This window comes from Andrographis paniculata, unplaced genomic scaffold, assembly GCF_009805555.1.
Source record: "Andrographis paniculata isolate CXL003 unplaced genomic scaffold, ASM980555v1 Contig70END, whole genome shotgun sequence".
Lineage (NCBI taxonomy): Eukaryota > Viridiplantae > Streptophyta > Magnoliopsida > Lamiales > Acanthaceae > Andrographis > Andrographis paniculata.
Window position 1 is genome coordinate 1,351,488 of NW_026137607.1, and position 21,460 is coordinate 1,372,947.

The following is a 21,460-nucleotide window of genomic DNA, read 5'->3' on the forward strand; positions in this document are numbered from 1 at the left end:
TGATTTACTACCTCAAACTGATCATTATTCATTTCTCTGCATAAATTTAGGCAATCTAATCAGCTCTGGTACTCTTAGCTGCTCAGTCAACCTTGGAAATTCTAGTAGAATCAAGTTACTAATATATATATATATATATATAAACACAGATGTATATACAGACACTATACGAAGTTGACTGATGCATTTATCAAAATACTTCAAAAATACACACAGCTACACAAACACATATCATGAACAATAAAGTAGAATAAAATAAAATAATCCATTTTATGCATGGCATGAGGTCTCATAATTTATGCAACTAAAGCAAGCACACACACCTACTTAATTGAATGCTCGGGAAAAGCAAGGAAACCTCAATCCTTCTATCTACACGTGTACACATATGCACACACAATATATGTTCTGACAACATATGAGCACATCATAATATTACGATGTATATAAAAAAATCAGTATTCTAACCGCCACTATATATGTATATATGTGTATATATATATTACACTAGTTATCTATAGCTGTTCTATAAAACCAACTTATATCAAGTATACTCTTGTGTGTGTCTAAACCGACACATACACACACACATATATATATACCCGCGCCCCATTATCCAAGCATGTTCAACACCTATTGATCTTATGAATATCTACAGCATATAAATTAAAGGGAGATGGGATTTGTTCAGGTTCCATGTTCATGGAAGTTTGGTTCAAGAATGATGGTTTGGTGGCTTTTGTGTGTGTTTATGATCATGGCTGGCCTCATGAGTTGTGATGGGACTGTAAGGCTCTCGCCAAATATGACAGCAGCCGGAATTTTTGCATTCGGTGACTCCATTGTTGATCAGGGCAACAACAATGTGATGAGGACTATAGTTAAATGCAATTTTCCACCATATGGCAAAGATTTCCAAGGTGGAGTCCCCACAGGGAGGTTCAGCAATGGCAGGACCCCTCCAGATTTTGTTGGTATGTGTAAATACAAAAACATCATCACCCACACCACATATTATATATATGTATGTATTTATATAAACTCACAAACAAAATTGTGTTATAATACATGCATTGTAACTTTGGAGCTATATAGTTAATTTGATTGATTCCATTGGTTCACAACATAATGGATTTAAAAGAACAGTATCCAGACACTACGTTTAAAGTTATTAATAAGTTAGACTGTATTAAGATTCTCATGTTCAATGTAGGTTTATAGTAATTTTCTAAGTAAAATGCACTGTATGTTGTTTGAGCTCAATATTAATCAATTTCTTATTTCGAGCTCAAGCTCAAGCTCAATTCAACTCATTAACTAGTTTTTTCAACTTAAGTTTTCTAACTCCAACTCAAACTCAGCTTGTTGAACAGTTCTTCTATCCTAAACCACATATAAAATGAAATGTGAACTTTAGATGTGAAAAGTTATCTTTAGACCAACACTATAAAAGATTTCGAATAAAAAGTAAAGTTTGTATTAAGCTCAGCTCATTTTACCTCATCAAATGAATTTTATAACCACAACCTTTAATATCCATTTTAAGTAGTCTAAATATATATGTGATGTTAAGTTCCCTTCAACTACAGCCGAAGCGTTGGGGATTGCAACAATGATACCAGCCTATCTAGATCCCAGCCTAACCATAAAAGATTTTACCAAAGGTGTAAGCTTTGCTTCTGGAGGATGTGGTTATGACCCTCAAACAGCTCAATTAGTGGTATGATACACACAACTTAGAACTTATATCCCTAATTTATTGATGGTTCAAAATCATTTATTCCTAATACACGATTTTGTGTGTGCATTTAATTTGTTCGATTTCCAGTCAGTGACATCACTAACTGATCAGCTTGAGCAATTCAAAGATTATGTATGGAAGCTAAAAGGTGCAGTTGGAGAAGAAGCAGCAAACAACATATTGAACAGCAGCATTCATTTAGTAGTAGCAGGCAGCGATGATTTAGCAAATACTTACTTCACCATTGGTATTCGCCGCCGGCAGTATGATGTTACTTCTTATGCTGATCTTGTAGTATCCTCTGCCTCCACTTTCATACAGGTGGGGAAACGACTCCTAACTACATCCAAAATTTTCCAGACATGAATATGATCATTAAATTCAGGCATGCGTGTGTATGTGTGTGATATGTAATTGCAGCAACTGTACCTAGTTGGAGCAAGAAAGATAGCCGTGTTTGGAGTCCCACCAATAGGGTGTTTGCCAGCACAGAGAACACTTGCAGGTGGCTCAACAAGAGCGTGCGTCGAGGAGTACAATAAGGCAGCGCAAATTGTTAATGCCAAACTCGCGCCAGCGCTTGATTCCCTCACACAAAGTCTCCCTCAGTCAAGAGTTGTCTACATCGATGTCTACAACCCTCTTCTTGACCTCATCCAACACCCCCAAAAATATGGTGAGCCTGACTGCCCTCTGTAAAATCTCCCATATAAACATACTTCTTAAATAACATTGCTGAGTAATGTTTCAGGTTTTGAAGTCAGCGACATAGGGTGTTGCGGCACAGGGAAAATAGAAGCAGTCGTGCTATGTAATCAATACAGTGGAACATGTGCAGATGATTCTAAGTACATCTTCTGGGACAGCTACCATCCCACTGAGAAAGCATACAAGTTTCTTGTCGATCAAATTGTTCAAAAATATGCCAACAAGTTCCTCTAATCAAAACAGACTACAGCCACAAATCTCGACAATTTCTTCCTACATTGATTAAGAGTGTCTTATGTTGTTCCTACACAATCAACAGCTGCCCTTTTACAACTACATATTATTCACACTATAACTACAACTGTCTCATGTAATCATATGCAATTAATATTGAAAACCATTGTACCACAGTCTTATATAAAGAAACAGAGCTTCCATCTATCAAATCACCAACAGCTTCATTTACACATGTTATTCCATATATCAAGTTTGTCCACAACAAACTGCTCAAGAGTAACATCTCACAATCATTTTGTCCAATTCCATTACCAGAAAACAAAGCAATCAAACTGTCGTTGCACAAAAGAAAGTAGAGCAATGATGAACAATCACTTACAGAGGCCAATCTATACCGATATCTTGGTCATGTTTTCTTTTCTTTTTCCACCAAAGATGACTTGAACCAAGGTACACACATGGAAGTTGTACGCTGGTACTTCTTGTATGCCTCCGCCCTGTTCTCCTTCTTCAACATCCGTTCCTCCACAAGTACCGTAACATAAGACAAGCATAAAGTGTTCACTAACGCCCCAATAGACATCCACCCACAATCCAAGTTCCAAGCAAACATCGCCAATCCCCACCACCATAGCTGCTCGCCAAAATAGTTTGGATGCCGTGAGTGGCGCCATAAGCCTTCATCAAGAATCGGCGCAGACGCTTGACCAAGATGTTTCATCTTTTCAGTTCTAGTCACATAATTGTGAAGCTGTGTGTCAGCAAAATAGGCAATACTAATACCAGTCAAGCACACCATGGCAGCAACTAAATCCCATCTATTCAATTGCTTATCTTCTGAGTGGACAGCATAGAGAGGTGAGCATATTCCCATGAGAAATGCCTGAGGCATATATCACAGGTAAATGCATTCAGTAATTTCATCAAACATTTTCATTGCAAAGTATGAACACTGTACAGCATTGAGTCTAGAAACCCTAGCAGATTAATTCAATTCAATTACCTGCTGAGAAAGGTAGATAGCGAAGAAGGAAATCCACCACCAATTGCTGCCGTACTGCCGCCGCATGTCGCTGAATCTCCAGTCTTCCTGCGCTCCCCACTGCCATTTTTCCCGGCGGAAATAGCTGTGACCGAGTCGAACGCTCCAAATCCACGTCAAAATAATCACCAACCTCGATCTCCAAGCGTTGAACTCCGCCAACGGGTGACTTGCGAAGCTATGAACCAGCATCACAGGTATCATCATCCAATACAAACCGATCATCTGCAACAAGCCAAATTTCCAGTTGCATTCACAGATAATAGAGGTTAATCGAGAGTATAAACTTAATACTAACCCAGTGGCTGGACTGGATGAGAGCTACTATCCAGAATAGAACATTGACATTGAAGAAGAACAGAACGTTCGCCAACAGGAAAGGGTGCCGACCGCACCAATTCCAGAGAGGCGAAGCAGAATCTTCCGAGTAATTGCGTAGGAACGATAGGTAGAACAAAACGGACGGCAGCGGAGCGAGAACTGCAACCGCCGCATTCCGCAGGTTTTGGCGTCGATTGCTGATGCTGCTGCTAAATGGCGCCATGGCAGTCATGAGTCATGACCTACATCGACTCCCCGCACCTCATTTTATAGGCGCTGCAGAACTCCCGCTCAAATCTTTTTCAGAGCACCGTGGTGTCATCATTGCCATCTGATTCTCCATATTCGTTCCTTGATCACTGCCGAGATTAGTGATTTTAATAATGAATGAGATTAGGTGTATGCCTAGTGGAGCAATGATTGCCCCTGCCTAAGCAAATGATGAGCTCCATTTTGCTTTCGGCAACTCATCATCATCGATCGTGATGTCACCGCCGGCGAATATTCTCTCCGCCGTCTTCGGTGGCGCTAAAGCGTCGGCGCCATATCATCATGATTTCAATATTTGGTTTGGTTGGGACCACACTTGATGGGCCGGGCTGAGCAAACCCATCTGGACCCGTACTGTAGTAAGGTTTTTATTTCTATTTTTTATTTTAAATAATATGCAATTATTCAACATATTCATACAATAAAAATATATGGTATCTCCGTCTACTCTCGTATATATGTATTTATTTTGAATTATCCAATTACTTTAGTGGACGAGTATTGTTATTTAATCAAATTTTTATTTACAATTTCTTTTGTAAATATTTTAAAAATTTTACATTAATTTATCTAATATCTAAAAGTATACTGCCTCCGTCTCATAAAATCACCACTATTTGTTTTTTTCACGTATAGTTTTTAATATTAATATTATATTGATTAAAGTAAAAATGATAAAAATGATATTGTGTAATATAAAAGTAATGACATTTTATGATATATTAAAAGTTGTAACAGTATTAATTATATTAGATAACAAGTAGTACAATTATTAAATTAACAAATGATACCTAGCTTTTTGGATGAACAAAAAAAAATAAAATTGTATCCTCCTTATAAGACGAAGGGAGTATATAATTTACTTATAAAAAAATGTTTTGGAATAATTTTTCCAATTTTATTAATTTTTCATTTTCCATGTATACAAAAATAAACAATAAAGTAATAAATGATAAAAATATAAAACAATCAAAATGTAAATAAATAAATGAATGTTGAACACGTAGTAGATATGTATTATGTACGTAGCCACTACGTGTATAATAGTGGATGCGAGATTCTTTATCTTTGAAATATGTTTGTCCCTGTAAATATATGTACATTTTTACTAATGAAAAAAAAAATCCAACTAAATTCACTCGCTCTTGCCTCATCTGTCCGTGTTCATTTTATTCCATTTTACATACATTATAGTACATATATAATATATATTCATATATACCTTCACTAACACACAAAGTACACTTATATATATATATGGTAAAATTGTTCGTAACTTCCTTGTGGTTTCGAAATTCAGCGTAAGATCTCCCTATATTTTAAAAATTGCATGACATCCCCTTATACTTTCAAAAACATTGCATGAAACCCCACCACCATAAAAACTCTCTAGTATGATGAGAAGATGATTTCCTATATGTATGTTTTGCATGTCGGGGGAGTTTCATTCTTTTTTAAAGTATATGAGGACGGCATATAATTTTTTAAAGTAAAGTGGGGATTTAAACTGAGTTTTAAAACCACAGTGGGGTTTCATGTAGCATTTTTTAAAGTAGAAGGGACGCCATGCAATTTTTAAAGTAGATGGGGAATTTACGCTGAGTTTCGAAACCACAAGGGAGTTATGGACAATTTTGCCTATGTATATATATTATTACATAGCACACCACACACATATATCTTTATATACTATATATATATATTATATAATAATATATACAATATATAAAATAGTGGTTAGTGGTAAAGATAATTAATATTTCGATTGACTAATCCTATAATAATATTACAACACGTTATCATCATGATTGTGCATTTTATTTTCCGCAAGATAATATTTTATACTTTATTTATTTATTATGACTAACCTTGTCAAACAGGAATTTATCCCTCTCCTCGTTTCTGGCCAAAATTATATGGCATGGGCTCGCGAGGTTAAAATGTTTATAACTTCAATGGGCTTGGAAAATATCATTGCCGGGATAAAAATTCCCCAAGCCAAGATCGTACAAAGGTCATGGTCTTTTTTGTGTCATCACATCGATGAGGCACTGAAAATGCAGGATGTCACGCTGGAATCCCCACTTGAGTTGTGGTAGAGATTGAAAGAAAGATATGATCACTTGAGGCTGACATTATTGCCAAGGGCACAAATCGAATGGCGAAGCCTACGGCTTCAAGACTTTAAAACAGTCCAAGAATATAATTCTGTCATGTTTAAAATAACATCACAGCTACGCCACTGTGGCGAAGATATATCTGAATCTGATATGATGGAGAAAACTTTCTCCATTTTCACGCCTCTAACATGGTTTTGCAGCAGCAGTATCGCGAAAGAGGCTTTTAGAAATATTTTAAGCTGATCACCTGTCTTTTGCTAGTCGAACAAAATAACGAATTATTGTTGAAAAATCAATAATCTTGGCCGACATGTGCAAATCCATTTCCAGAGGCAAATGCAATACAACCGGCAAATCTTATGCGTGGCTTTGGGCAGGTCAAAAATCAACGAATTGATCGCGATCGAAATCATAATCATGGACAGGGCCGGACAAATGCATACAGTCACAATAATTATCAGAACAGGCCCCGATATGTGAATCGGCGTTATAATGACAGAAGGCCGTACAGACCTCAACAGAGGTTCAACACCGGGAGAAATAGAAGCAATGATGAGGAATGCACCCGGTGTGGAATCAAAGACCATTGGGCCCATGTTTGTCACACAACCAGTCACTTGGCTGAATGGTATCGGGCCTCAAAAGAAAGGCAGGGAAGAATTAGCCCCGAAACAAATCACACTGTCCACGATGACACATTTGACGATGTGATGAATGAAAATATCACGCACCTGGATGCCGATGATTTGCTTGACATAGCTGATGATATTAAATGATAAAATGTTGTTGTATCTCTTCTGTTATTTCGATGTTTTCTACCCCTGTTTTTGTATTATCCTCTATAATATAAGTCTATTTTGATTATGTTACTAATATATATCTTTTATTATTTTTACCTTCTTGCAAAGATATGGATGCCAAATATTTTGGAACCGATGACAATATTTCTCTTATCGACAGTGCTACGACTCACAGTATTCTAAAAAACAAAAGTTATTTCTCCCGTCTGAATATGGGAAAGACCACTATTGTTACTATAAGTGGTGTATCAAAACTAATTGAAGGCTCATGAAAAGTTACAGTATTTCTCCCTAAAGGGACAAAAATGGCAATTGAAAATGCCCTGTTCTTGAGCAAAGCTCGAAGGAATTTACTGAGCTTCAGTGATATTCGGAAAAATGGGTATCACATTGAAACATTGAATGAGATAGAAAATGAGTATCTCTTGATAACTCATATTGTAAATGGCAAAAGAATTGTGAAAGAAAAATTGCCATCATTTTCTTCCGGCTTATATTATTCAAAAGTTAATGCCATAAAAACATATCACTTAGTAGACCAAATGACTACTAGCAAATTTAAAACTTGGCGCGATCGACTTGGGCATTCTGGAAATGTAATGCTGAGGCGAATTATTGAAAATTCAAATGGCCACCCATTTAAAAAGAAAAATATTTTGAGTCCGAATGAATTTGCTTATACTGCATGTTCCCAAGGGAAGTTAATAATCCCCCAGCTTTTCTGGAAAGAATTCATGGTGATATTTGTGGACCAATAGATCCACCGTGTGAACCAATAGATCCACCGTGTGGACCCTTCAAGTACTTTATGGTACTAATTGACGCATCAACGCGATGGTCACACATATGCTTATTATCTACTCACAATCTAGCTTTCGCTAAACTACTTGCACAAATAATTAAATTGCAAGCACAATTTCCAAATCATCCGATAAAGAAAATACGTTTAGATAATGTTGAAGAGTACTCATCATATACATTTGAGGATTACTGCATGTCAATTGGGATTGTTATGGAACATCTTGTTCCCATGCACATAGGCAAAATGGTCTGGCTAAGTTCTTTATCAAAAGATTGCAATTAATTGTTAGATCATTGTTAATGAGGTCTAAACTTCCCGTATCAGTTTGAGGACATGGCATATTGCACGCAGCAGCCCTCGTGAAAATAAAACTGACAAGTTATCACTGTTATTTTCCTACTCAATTGGTATATGAAAAATTACCAAATATATCTCACTTGCAAATTTTTGGATGTGCTATTTATGTGCCACTTGCACCACCCCAACGTACAAAAATGGGACCTCAAAGAAGGTTGGGTATATATGTCGGGTATGAATCACCATCGATTGTAAAATATCTTGAACCAACAATGAGTGATTTATTTACTGCAAGGTTTGCAGATTGTTATTTTGATGAATCTCATTTTCCGACATTAGGGGAGACAGTAATCAACTGAAAAAAGAAATTTCATGGAAAATACCACTTGAATTTGATCCTCGTACGGAACATAGTGAACTTGAAGTTCAAAGAATTGTGCATTTGTAGAAAATTGCAAATCAATTGTTTGATGCTTTTAATGATGCTTCCAGAGTTACAAAATCATATATTGCAGCAGCAAATGCACCAACTAAAATAAATATCTCAGAAGGGAAGGTGTCGAGTGCTAATGAGCATATTGCCCGCGTAAAACATGGTAGGCCGTTGGGTTCCAAGGATAAGAATCCATGAAAGAAAAAAATTGTAAATACTGGTGAAGAGATCAACAATGATAACATACCTGAAAAGGTCAGTACAACCCCTGAAGAGATTGATACTAAAAATTCTGATGAAAGTGGGGATGAATTTATTGAAACTTCTGTTAACTATATCACCGGTGGAAAATATTGGAACATATATAAACAAATATTGATAATGCATTTGCACATTCTGTAACACTCGATATAATGAAAGATTTTCTGCAAGTCATCTCGAGTTCAAAGGCATCCAAGACGAGGATTATGAACCAAAATCAGTTGATGAATGTCGGTAAAGAGATGATTGGACAAAATGGAAAGACGCAATTAAATCTTAATTAGACTCATTGAATAAACGACAAGTATTCAGACCCATAGTCCAAACACCTGAAAATATGAAACCTATTGGCTACAAATGGGTGTTTGTGAGGAAAAAAATGACAATAATGATATCACAAGATATAAAGCAAGGCTAGTAGCCCATGGTTTTTCCCAGAGACCAGGCATAGATTTTGAAGAAACGTATTCGCCGGTCATGGATGGAATAACATTCAGGTATTTGGTGAGCCTGACAATACACAATAATCTTGATATACGATTAATGGACGTGGTTACTATCTATCTTTATGGCTTCTTAGACAATGACGTCTACATGAATATCCCAGAAGGGATTAACATACTTGAATCATTCAAATCAAAACCAAAAGAATCATATTCCATCAAATTGCAAAAATCTTTGTATGGGCTCAAACAATCAGGCCGAATGTGGTACAATCGTCTCAGCGAAAGCTTAATAAAAGGAGATTACATAAATGACCCTATCTGTCCATGTGTTTTCATAAAGAAAAATGAGTCAGAATTTGTAATCCTTGCTGTATATGTCGATGATCTCAATTTAATTGGAACTCCTGATGAAATCCAGAAAGTTGTTGAATATCTGAAAAGGGAGTTTGAGATCAAAGATTTTGGAAAAACTAAATTTTGCCTTGGTCTGCAAATTGAGCACTTGATAAGTGGAATCTTCATCCACCAATCAAATTATATCAAAAAGGGTACTGAAACAATTTATGATGGATAAATCACATCCGCTAAGTACCCTATTGATCGTCAGAGCACTCGATCCAACAAAGGATCCATTTAGATTAAAAGAGGAAAATTAAGAAACATTTTGCCCAAAAGTGCCATATATGAGTGCTATAGGCGGATTGATGTATCTTGCTAACAACACCTGACATGACATATCATTTGTTGTAAATTTATTGGCGAAATTAAGATCATCGCCTACTCAATGACATTGGAATGGGATTAAGCACATTTTTCGCTATCTCCAAGAAACAATTGATCTCGGGTTATTTTACTCGAAAGATTCTCAACATGAACTAATTGGTTTTGCCGATGCAGGATATTTATCTGATCCTCATAAAGCCAAGTCACAAACTGACTATATATTTACTTGTGGCAAAACAGTGATCTATTGGAGATCGATGAAACAAACTTTAACTGTCATTTCTTCAAATTATGCTGAAATATTGGCAATACATGAAACTAGTCGAGAATGTGTTTTGTCGAGGTCAATGACTCAACATATTCTGAAAAATTATGGGTTAATACCTGACGATAAAATTCCCCCAACTACATTAATGGTAGTGCAGATGAACAATATGAGAAGTTATGGAATTATGCGGAAGCATTGTGAAAACTGAATCTAGGATAACGTGTCACAATGGAGTTAGCAGATGAATTTATCAATGGACAACGATGGTTCAACAAATATTATATATGTTTGAAATCGCTCGTTTATGAATTTCAATCCGGTTCTCGAGCTGTGATTTGGGTCAATGGATGTCAAGGTATACTACTAACTGTGATTGTAATGATTAGATCACAAACATGTATACAACGGGATTTTAATATTTTTTTGTCAATTACACAGCATTGTGAGATTTGTACACGCCGTCTTCGTGTCGATTCAATGTTTTTAAGGGCTTTCTTCAGTTGAACACGAATAGACAAAACCAAATCATTCAGCATTCTAACTCTTTTTTGGAAATGACAACGACGGACCGACCGGAAGATGAGGCGGACGGCATTTATTTGAAGAGAGTTGAAGTTGGGAACATAAAATGTGTTCGATTTTTCAATTCAAATGTAAAAAATGGTTTTATTTGTTGTTGTTTTTTTCCATAAATTATGTTTATTCTAATTTGTATATAGGTTGTTTATGAAGTTTACTTGATAATTTATTTATTTTTTTATATTAGTTTTTTCAAAGTATTAGTTTATGTTATATTTTGTTGAAAACATTTATGTTTTAATATTATATTGTTTAAGTTTTTGTTACTTTGCATGGATATTTTGAGCAAAATAATTTTTTTTTTTGTTTTTTATTATTAATGTAGAGAAATGACACATAGGGGAATGGTAAGACTAAGAGAGATCGAACCGATGCAAATGTATATTTTTCGGAAGATATTCCACGGTTTGAGCTGGATAATAATGTTTAAAATTTTAGTGAATTAGAACAAGCCGAACGATATGAAAAATATAGGAAAATACACCCTTCTTAAAGAGTCTGCATATCGATTGTGGTACTTTGTCTGTTTTGGAGATGAAGGAGGAGATAGAGGCTTTGGTTTCGGTAGGGGCGTGTGCTCATTTTTTGGATTGTAGAGCCGAATTATAAAAATTTTACTTTAGAGTTCATGTCAACTCTCGATTATGGCTCGATGAACTATAATTATTAAAAATCCAAGACTTTGACGTTTAGGCTACAATGAAGGATATTTTCGATATAACTTGCCAAGTTTTCAGTGATAATGAGTTTATACAATCAAAACTTTATGGAATCATATTACATCCAGGGCTTGCCTATTTTTATGCCTATTCAATTTGCAGCGTTCTCATCTAGGATTAGTACAAAAATGGCTTACAATTCTGCACGTTCTAAGATCATCTCTCCAGTACCCACCACTATGGTATATACATTATAATTTGGCTTATTCACTTTTCGGTCGTAGCAAGAGCACCGGGATAGTCTTAAATTTTGACTTATGCTATCTTTGGAGTGCTTTAGTGTCAACTTATCAATTTGAGTTTTATGCTCACTTGTTTTATGATATATCAAGTCGAGGACGGCCAGATGCGAGGATAGTCATTTGGGGAAAAAATTGCTATTGGTTCGTATGTTACTCGACTAACAAAGGGCCTTGAAATTTTTTTATAAAAGTATTGAGGAGCCTATCTGCGTCATGATGCCTTGTAGTTTTCGGACACTGCAAATAATGAGTATTGTTAGGAAGGTGACAAATATAGGAGTAGATAGATATAGATAAGTTGATAGGGTTGATGAGCCAATATATAAGGATAACTAGCTTCACGGTGATCAGAGCACATCAGAAGGTGATCAAAGCGCGCCGGAGGGTGATCAACCCCATCGCATGCTTCAAGATATCATATTCACTAATAGGTCAGCCATTGCCGATTTATCCATGAATATGCATCAACGTATAAACGATATGTAAATGGAAGTATATCACTGGATGAACGATATGCGGTTGAAGATGAAATTTTCATTCTCGTATATTTTTCAGCATATCTCCATTTATGTTCCACCAAACAATGACACTCCATATGTACCTACACTGAGACATAAAAACAAAATCAATGACATTGATGCCTTAATTGCAAATCATCCAAACCGGAACAAGAATGACTAGTTTGGATTTTATTTTTTTTCTTATTTTTTGTTTTAAGTATGTAGTTTATTTATTTATTTATTTATTATATATGATTTCTTAACTTAATTTAAAGTATGGTAGATTATTTTTACTAACATTAATTCAAACTTATCAAATTGGTACAATTTAATTATTAACTATATTCACTTCTTTAAATTCAATATCTATCTCCGTTCAGCTCTAAGAGTTTCATTTATTTTTTACGTGTCAATAATTGAATATTAATTATTATATCAAAACATAGTACAAATTAAAAAAAAATTGCAATTTCAATTAGTGTCTTATAATACTAATAGAAGAACATTTGTACAAAAAAATTATACAAATATAAAGATATTTTTAATGTTTAGTATAATAACGCAAAAAATAAATGTGAGCCGCGGATGGAGGAAGTATAATTTTTTTAAAAAAAACAAAAACAAAAACTCTAACGAAACATAATAAAATACGAAGTTTATTAAATAAAAATACGACCATGTTAAATACAAGGTAGAAAACTAAATAAACGACCAAATATGGTCATGTTTTGATATATACACGGCCTTATTTATCGTGGGAATATTGAAGCCAAATACGAATGTACATGGCCATGTTCACGGACACATATGGCTGTGTACATACACCATCCCGGTACATGGTCATAAGAAATTACACAACTGTGTTAAATTTAATTCAACCGTGTTTAGTCTAGATCATCTGTCACATCAACTCTGTTACGTCTACCATAACAAATTTTTGTTGGTTTTTCAACAGTGAGACTAAAATTGATTGAAATTATTTATAATAAAACTAAAATTGATAAGTTGTTAAATTTTTTATATTTGAACTAAAATTGATACAAATAATAATTACATTTACAAAAATAATAGTTGTGACTTGGCGTTTGAATTGCGGATGTCAAAATTAAACCCAATCTGAAAAATCGAACATGTTCCATCTGAAAATTTTCAAATTCGGGTTTAGGTGTTTCGGATTTGCCAAAAAATCCAGCCGATATGTGTACGGGCCGAGTTTCGGGTTAACCTGATAACCCGAAATATAAAAATCAAATCGAATTTTGAATTGACTTAAAAATTAATTTTTATTTCAATTTATTTCAATTTATATAATATTAAATAATATAATATAATTTTTTTAATTACTAAAAAAAAAAAACTAAATTAGATTTTCAGGTTTTTTCCATATCGGGTTTGTTAGAGTGACTTGAAACTAATTGATCTTAAATCAACCATAAAAAATTTATATCGTGTTTGAATCTAAAATTTTAGGTCAAATTTCGAATTTGGCTTAGGTTTGAATTGAAGATTTTTTGTTACACCTATATATCAATCCAACATGAACATCACCCGAAATCACAAATTAAAACCCTCACTTAAAAATAATAAGCATAAGTTTAAAACAATTCAATGTTATGTTTGGATACATTTTTATAAAAATAATTATTCTTTTTAAACAAAAAATACTTTTTTAAACGAGAAATTAAACAAAAAAAAAAAAAAAACTCATGAATATTAAAAAATCATTTATAAAAATAGTAGGATTGACAAGCTATGCCCCCCCCCCCCCCCCCCCCCACCCATATGTTATTCAACATAAATCGAAAAAATAATAAATCAACCCTTCATCACGTGCTGTACCCACTGACATTTATTTTAGCTTCTTTTTCTCTACTGATGGTCCTATCTATGTTATCACAAATATTATTATTATATTACTACCAAGAATTTATTTATGCTATATATATATATATATATGACCTTTATAATTAATATAGAAATACTTATTTATAATTTACATAATAATATTAATAATTTGTCATTTATATAATATAAATATTTTAACTTAAAAATTCAATTGAGTTGGAAATAATTGTATTTATTTAACAATTTTTCCGACAGGATTCTTATTTTTATTAATATTATAAAAAAAACATAATATATTTATATAGAACATTAAAAAAATCAATAATTTAACAAAAAAAAATATTATTTTTATATTACTTTTTTCCATTCATAACAAATACTCTCTTTGTCATTCAAAAATATTTTCAAATTTTATTTTATTTATTTATTTATTTATTTTTATTATCATTCAAATTTATTCATATTTGTTTTTAATAAAAAAAATACTATTTTTCTATTATTTTTTATCTAAAAAATACAAATTTCTATTTTTACCTATTTTATTTTTAAATCTCAAATGAGCACAGAGTAATACCTTAAAACACAAATCACACATATTCTACAAGTTTTGATTAGTATAGTTAAAAGATGAAAATAGTAAAAAACTGATATAATGTAAATAAATATTTAATATAATTTTTTAAATATAAAATAAATATTAATAATATTCAGAATAAAACTATAAGTTTAGTTTGAGGAGAAAAAAAATAAATCCTAAACACACAACGTTGTGAATTGTTATTTAAAAGGGCATTAGATTAGTTAGTGATATCGGAAGTACTGATTTCCTGGTGGGTACCAGTCCCAGTCCCAGGCCCATATAAAAAAAACACGTGCATTATATTATAAGAGCCCAGGCCCATAGAAAAATAAAAACGTGCATATATATTATCAGAGCCCAGGCCCAGATGAAAATAAACACGTGCACATATATATATACGTACAATCATCAGAGCAGAAAGAAAGCAACAGACTGAGAGACAGAGACAGGCAAGAATGGAAGGAAGGACGAGTCGGACTCGGAGACAGACTCACTGCCGCAACCAAACCAATCCACCTCATTATATATTACTATAAGGGTAAATTATGTAACTCTTGCGCCCGTCGGCCCCCGAGCCGGAAGCCGGCAATCCTCCGTTGTGCGCCAGCCCGACGCCCGGAGAGGCATCAAGCTCGCTGGACAGCGCATGTCCTCCCCCGGCTTGAGCGTCCATTGGGCGGCCCATCGTCCAACATATCATTGCCGAATGAGGGGCGATCCGGCACGCCCGCATCGGCCGCTCCCCGACCTAAATATGCACAAACTACCATGTATTTTTATTATTAATGTAAAGCATCTTATTGTACAAAATTGATATTACTTAATTTATATAAATATAAAATATAAAATATTTTAAATATTTTTTTTAATAAAATAAATAAATAATTGATAAATTATTAATTTTATTAAAATCAAATAATAATTTGTCTTTAAAAATTATAAAATAAAGAATTAATTATTTATTTATTTATTTTAAATTTTTTATTTGTATAAAAAATGCGATGTTAATAAAGTTTGCACACCAAGAAGGTGTGCAAACTTTACATAAATAAAACATAGTGTTTTGTACTTTTTACTAAAATATAATGAATTGTTATATAATTTTTCCTCTGTCCCAAAAAAGTTATCTTGTTTTTTCATTTTTTTCCGTCCCAAAATAATTATCCTATTTTCTTATTTAGTAACAGTGGTCCCACTTTATAACAAAATTATTCATACTTTCCAATGGTCCCACTTTATAACAAAATTATTCATACTTTCCAATCTACCTCTAATTATTTCTTAATTTCCGTGCTAACTCCCAACATGGGCCCGGAGGGAGTAATAAACAAAGAAAGAAATCAAACCTGCCTTAGTCAATTTGTTGCAATCCAATTCCCCTGAATTGAATTCAGAAAGCTTGGCGGGCTTGGCTTAGCTTTCTGTCGAACTTCTTCTTCTTCATCAACAACAGCTGCAAAGCATTCTCTTCTCTTGTGCCAAATATGCAGCCTCTGTATCTCTGCCTTTCCAATCATAACAAAATAAATACAGCCCCAATAAAAATTTCAAAAGAAAACAAATTTAATTCTGGGACTCAGCCATTACCCGTTTTCTAGCTCTGGATTTTGCAGCAGAGTAGACTCCCTCCCTGTTCTTTATCAGTCTCCACTTTTCTTGATTCTCCACATCCCCAAGGATGATTACCATCATCCTTTTCTTCTTCCATCAGCAGCAAAATACAATTACCATATATGTGTGTGTGTGGTAAATTGAATTTATTGGACTTGCAACTATGGCAGAAATAAATGGGAAAGAAGCTGAATAAAAAAACACATCTCATAAAAAAACATATAATGTAGCTGATCCCAATCCATGCAAGAATAGAAGAGGATGTGAAGTTGATTTGCAAAATACAAATAAATAAATAAATAATTAACATAAAATCATATAGCAAAATTCATCTTTACAAATGAATAAAACAATACCCAGCAAACAAGTATAAAACTTGAAGCAAGTACTCAAAAGCCGCACCGCATCGATCGTTTTTCTTTATTTTTTTTTTTTTTTCAAATTTACAATCCATTGCAAAAATAATAGTCCACCTAAAAATTGGTGATTGTGAACATGAACCATGATGTCAGCAACAAAAAAGCCATGTTAGTCAGATTGGCGAAATGAACCGTCTTCAGGGAACTTCTCATTCAGGGCACGCCTCGAACTAAGAAATAGTTTGCTTTGACGTACACCCCTTAGACTGCATTTCAAAAACCTCAGCTATTCCAAAAAGTTTTCGGAATCAGATAGTTATATGCTAATTGCACGAGCTTCTTCCGCTGATTGTTCAGTCCTCTCTGCGTTCATCTCAACACGACCTTCCATGGCATCGTTGTTGCCAATTAAATCAGCTTCAGTATTGTCGATTGAAATTCCCTGTAAGGAAGTTGCCAGTTCATTGTCAGGTGCTCCAGTGATCTGAGAACCAGAATTAGCAAGCCCGTCAGATGGAGGCAGCCACCGCGCCCACTCGTTGCGCCTCCTGACCTTGTCTCCCTAACAAACCAAAAACCAGCAAGAAAAATATAGTCAGACTGCAAGGAAGTATGAGCTGCAAGCACAACATAGTAGATCATAGAAAGATCACATTCCTGTGTAGAACATATCAACATGCATACTGAAAGATTACTAATCAAGCGAAGGTATCAATTAGAAAGAAATGAAGATCTGACCTGCATTTCCACGACTGTAGAATATCTTAAGGATTCCATAACCAATGAAATGTCATTCGTCATTTGCTTAATCTGAAATTGCAAAAAAAACAACATTGATATGTGCATTGGAAGCGGCAAGAGCAATACAAGTAAGTATACAACTGTTTGATCAGTCAATTGCCAAAACACAAGTCTTTCAAAATTCCTCCGTCAACAAACTGAAACCATTATTCATTCAACCGGGACAGGTAGGTGGATGCACACAAAAGGAAGTCAAATAAGGAAAGAAACACAATTAGTTAAAATATGTTTTACAAAAATGAAAACAGAATATAATGTGCTTGGAGGAAGTAATAATAGATAAAATCGAGTTAAACCTAAGAAGTAACATGCAAATACAAACATTAAAACTGAATCATATTTAGTCATGATCACAATTTGCAAACTAGTTAGTCAACAAGTGGATACCTAATAGATAGTATAGGTTATACCAGATAAAATAAAATAAACATTTATGTGGAGTTCTGAACATTTGCAGGCATTTTCAGAGCTCACTCACTTGTCCAGGATAGCATAATATAAATGTTGAGAATTCACGAATTATTTAAGTCTAGACCAAGAGCACAAAATCAGAAATAAAACAGCATTAAGTTGGTCCGATAATTGCGAACAATGAACATTATGAAAGGATGTGCCAATCGCTTTGGGAGTGATATACCATGATCATCATTCACACATCTAGCAATAACTTACTCGCGGGAAGGAAGCTACTAAAGAAATCGGAACCCAGCCTTGGTCATCCATCTTCGATCTCAGGTAGCTATCTCTCATTAAATTATTATCACTGGGCCAATATGAGTAATCATTTCAGTATCGTTTTCTCGTTGAGGCAAATAGCAAATAGAAAATAGCAAAACACAAAAACAGTATAAATCAAATACTCTGGTGCCGAAAAGAAATCTCCTATGGAAATTACCTGAAATAAAAGTCTATCTGCTTAACAATACTGTTTGTTAATGTATTATCAATGGCTGAAGGTGGCACAACTGTCGGAACAACATGGATAGGTCTGAACGAATCCGAAGGAATTGGATAATAAAAAGAAGGCGATCCCACTTCTGAAAGCCATAATTCTTGTTAGAGACAAATTGGTAAATAAATTATAGCATAATCATAAATTCAATACTCACCAAACCCAATTTGTCCGGGAAAAACTCTCATAGCTGGAAGTGCAAGAAAACGTGGAGCTCCAGGGTGCAGAGGAGAAGCTATATAGCTCATGGGAGGAGGAGGCGGTCCATAGGGCAAGTGAGGAAGAACATCTCTACGACTTTGATCACGCCCTCGACCATGATTATTATGGAATTGCGCATCTCTTCGAGGTCGGGGGCCATAACCACCATTCCTTCTCGAATTATTCCTCTGAGAATGTTCGTTTCCTCCTCCGACAGGTCTTGTGCCTCTCGCTGAAGCATCCACTACAGTAGGAACCATGCTATGCATAAATGGCGGTGCCCGGAGAGATGTCTGGTTTAAAGTGTTCGGTGGTGGAGCAATTCCCGCAGGGGTACCTCCTCCTCCATTTCGGTTCCTTGACCTCGGTTTCGCAGAGGTTGTAGCACCACTAGACCTGTCATTCATTGGCCGCTGCGGAGGTTGCGACAATATAGGAGCCTATCAAAGAAAGATCTAATCACATGCTATGCTGATAACAAATGCATTTACAAAACAAATCTCACAATTCCAAATATTGCATGAGAAACAGAACTGTTTTGTCAACATAAATTTACAAAATAAAATACATTAAAAAAGACATGGTGGAGGATTCATCATATCGCATATCTAAAAATCCTTACCTGAGATAAAGAGACAGATCCATCAGCAAGCCTCCTCGAATTATCCGAGGACAATTTAATAACAGGACCGGTTGTCGTCTCCGAAAGTGCAGGCCAGGACCCTGCCCCACCAATTACACAAATAGGATTAGCGGCACCGTTCATAGGCCTTTTCCACGCAGGCCTTCTCTGCCTACCAGCATTGTGGCTTCCCAATGGGCCTTCCGAGCCCGAACTCTCAACCAACACGCTATCTGAACCAGACGGCTGGTCCAGCAGCGCCCGAGATGAAGAACCCCCAGGTGCCACCGAAGAAGCAGCGGCCAACGTAGACGAGTTTTGATCATAATCCCCACGGACCACAGACGCCCACTGCGTGGTAAGGCTCCGCCGCCGCGGCGACATTGGACAACTACTCTCATCTCCGTTCGATGCTACATCGGCGGAAGACGGCCGATTATCAGACATCACCAATACCCTAAAAATCGACCCCCAAGCGAGCGGGGAAGAAAGCAGCAATCTTTTAAGGCAAAAAAGATAGCGAATTCCTTGACAGAAACCAAATGCAAATGCGGGTTGTGATGAGAGAAGAGGATTGGAATGGCGTTTGGGCCGTCAACGGCGATCGTAAACCGAGACTGGAGAGATTTGAGAGCGCCCCTCGCCCACTTCACTGCGGTGGCTACTCTCTAATGTATAAACTACGCCGGTGTCTATGCGAATTACACATAAGGACACGGTACTGTTTCGAATTCCATTTTTACCCTTGTATTAGGGTATATATATATATATGCTATCCGTTAGTCTGTTTGGATGAATTTTAATATAGTCTGATTATTTGGAGATTTGTTACCATGATTATTTAAATTTTTCAAAATATGATTGGTTAAATAATGTTGAGTAAATTTTTAATATTATATTTGAATTATTATATTTTAGTAAACTGTATCTATTAACTTTTGTAAAGAATAGTATTTATATAATAGAAATAAAAAAAATATGTATTTGTGTATTATTAATAAAGTTGGTTATAATAAAAAAAGGTATGTATTTATATATCATTAATAAAGTTCCTTATATATATATATTAATTGTGTTTTATAAGTTTGTTTTTTATATTTAAAGAATATAATTTCCGAAAACACCTTATCATTTGAAATCTTATACATAATTTTCAAAAATAGTTAGTAAATTTAAAATTATTCTTTTGTTTTTGTTGTATCCGCATAAATAATCTGCGGATACAAAGTAAACTCAACTGAAGATGTAATCCTTTTAACAGAGGTTAGAATTGACACAGTATTTTGTATAAATACTAACTGTGGATTCTAAATCGGCAGATTGCCTAACTTTGATGCTATTTTAATCTTTTTCTTCTTTTTTTTTTAATTAAAAAAAGGTAAAATTTTCTAAAATTGGTAGGTTTGTTTATGGATTGAATTTTCGGTTCAGTGTTTTAATATTAAAAATTTAAAATTTAAAAATGGTTTAATACGATATAAAAAAAGATACTAATATAATATTTTGAATATAAATTAAAATTTTAAAATAATATAATAAAAACTAATTATTTAATTATGAATGTGATATATCAATTTTTAAAAAAATTATATATGTTATTTTCACAAAAAGAACACACCCATATTTTGTAAAAAAATAAAATAAAATATTAAATGTTATATTATTTTTAAAAAATATGTAAATATACAGTGCCAAAAACTTTAAAAATATAGAATTTAGTTCCTTACAATTGATTATATCCTATTTATACTCAATTCATCTATTTATATTGTATAATTAATTTAATTGAACAGTCGAGATTTATTCCCTTAAAAATTTTGTTAGAATATTTTAAATTTATCTCATTTTAACTATTATATTCTTAGAATATTAATCCACACAAAACAGTTTGGTAGAATATTTTTTGAAAACAAATAACTATACATTACTGGATGATGGACTAATTACAAAAATATATAAATGTTTACTTGTGATTTTATT

The 21,460-nt window shown here is 34.2% G+C and overlaps 3 protein-coding genes across 3 annotated transcripts; 1 reads left to right on the plus strand and 2 right to left on the minus strand.

The window, feature by feature from the left end:
* The first annotated feature begins 514 nt into the window (after positions 1 to 514).
* On the plus strand, positions 515 to 2,749 carry LOC127264303 (GDSL esterase/lipase EXL3-like). Its single transcript, XM_051293763.1, has 5 exons — positions 515 to 974; positions 1,590 to 1,720; positions 1,829 to 2,062; positions 2,162 to 2,417; positions 2,493 to 2,749. Exons 1-5 carry the CDS (start codon positions 677 to 679, stop codon positions 2,681 to 2,683), a joined length of 1,110 nt encoding a protein of 369 aa, XP_051149720.1. The 5' UTR covers positions 515 to 676; the 3' UTR covers positions 2,684 to 2,749.
* A 219-nt stretch (positions 2,750 to 2,968) lies between these two features.
* On the minus strand, positions 2,969 to 4,383 carry LOC127264304 (uncharacterized protein C594.04c-like). The gene is made up of 3 exons (XM_051293764.1): positions 4,027 to 4,383; positions 3,690 to 3,953; positions 2,969 to 3,569 (listed from the first exon to the last, which is right to left on the minus strand). The coding sequence occupies exons 1-3, from the start codon at positions 4,279 to 4,281 to the stop codon at positions 3,093 to 3,095; spliced, it is 996 nt and encodes a 331-aa protein (XP_051149721.1). The 5' UTR covers positions 4,282 to 4,383; the 3' UTR covers positions 2,969 to 3,092.
* Positions 4,384 to 16,865: 12,482 nt separating this feature from the next.
* LOC127264305 (la-related protein 1C-like) lies at positions 16,866 to 20,137 on the minus strand. Its single transcript, XM_051293765.1, has 6 exons — positions 19,481 to 20,137; positions 18,815 to 19,298; positions 18,601 to 18,742; positions 18,378 to 18,468; positions 17,643 to 17,714; positions 16,866 to 17,466 (listed from the first exon to the last, which is right to left on the minus strand). The coding sequence occupies exons 1-6, from the start codon at positions 19,925 to 19,927 to the stop codon at positions 17,221 to 17,223; spliced, it is 1,482 nt and encodes a 493-aa protein (XP_051149722.1). The 5' UTR covers positions 19,928 to 20,137; the 3' UTR covers positions 16,866 to 17,220.
* Positions 20,138 to 21,460: the final 1,323 nt, after the last annotated feature.

Excerpts from the sequence above, each read along its gene's own strand:
- LOC127264303 (XM_051293763.1), top strand. The coding sequence starts at position 677 with ATGGGATTTGTTCAGGTTCCATGTTCATGGAAGTTTGGTTCAAGAATG. Across the intron at positions 1,721-1,828 it reads CTCAAACAGCTCAATTAGTG|TCAGTGACATCACTAACTGA; the intron begins GTATGATACACA and ends TTCGATTTCCAG. Across the intron at positions 2,418-2,492 it reads CCAACACCCCCAAAAATATG|GTTTTGAAGTCAGCGACATA; the intron begins GTGAGCCTGACT and ends GTAATGTTTCAG.
- LOC127264304 (XM_051293764.1), bottom strand. The coding sequence starts at position 4,281 with ATGACTGCCATGGCGCCATTTAGCAGCAGCATCAGCAATCGACGCCAA. Across the intron at positions 3,954-4,026 it reads TCATCCAGTCCAGCCACTGG|ATGATCGGTTTGTATTGGAT; the intron begins GTTAGTATTAAG and ends GGCTTGTTGCAG. Across the intron at positions 3,570-3,689 it reads CTATCTACCTTTCTCAGCAG|GCATTTCTCATGGGAATATG; the intron begins GTAATTGAATTG and ends TATATGCCTCAG.
- LOC127264305 (XM_051293765.1), bottom strand. The coding sequence starts at position 19,927 with ATGTCTGATAATCGGCCGTCTTCCGCCGATGTAGCATCGAACGGAGAT. Across the intron at positions 19,299-19,480 it reads GATCTGTCTCTTTATCTCAG|GCTCCTATATTGTCGCAACC; the intron begins GTAAGGATTTTT and ends TTTCTTTGATAG. Across the intron at positions 18,743-18,814 it reads TCCCGGACAAATTGGGTTTG|AAGTGGGATCGCCTTCTTTT; the intron begins GTGAGTATTGAA and ends TATGGCTTTCAG.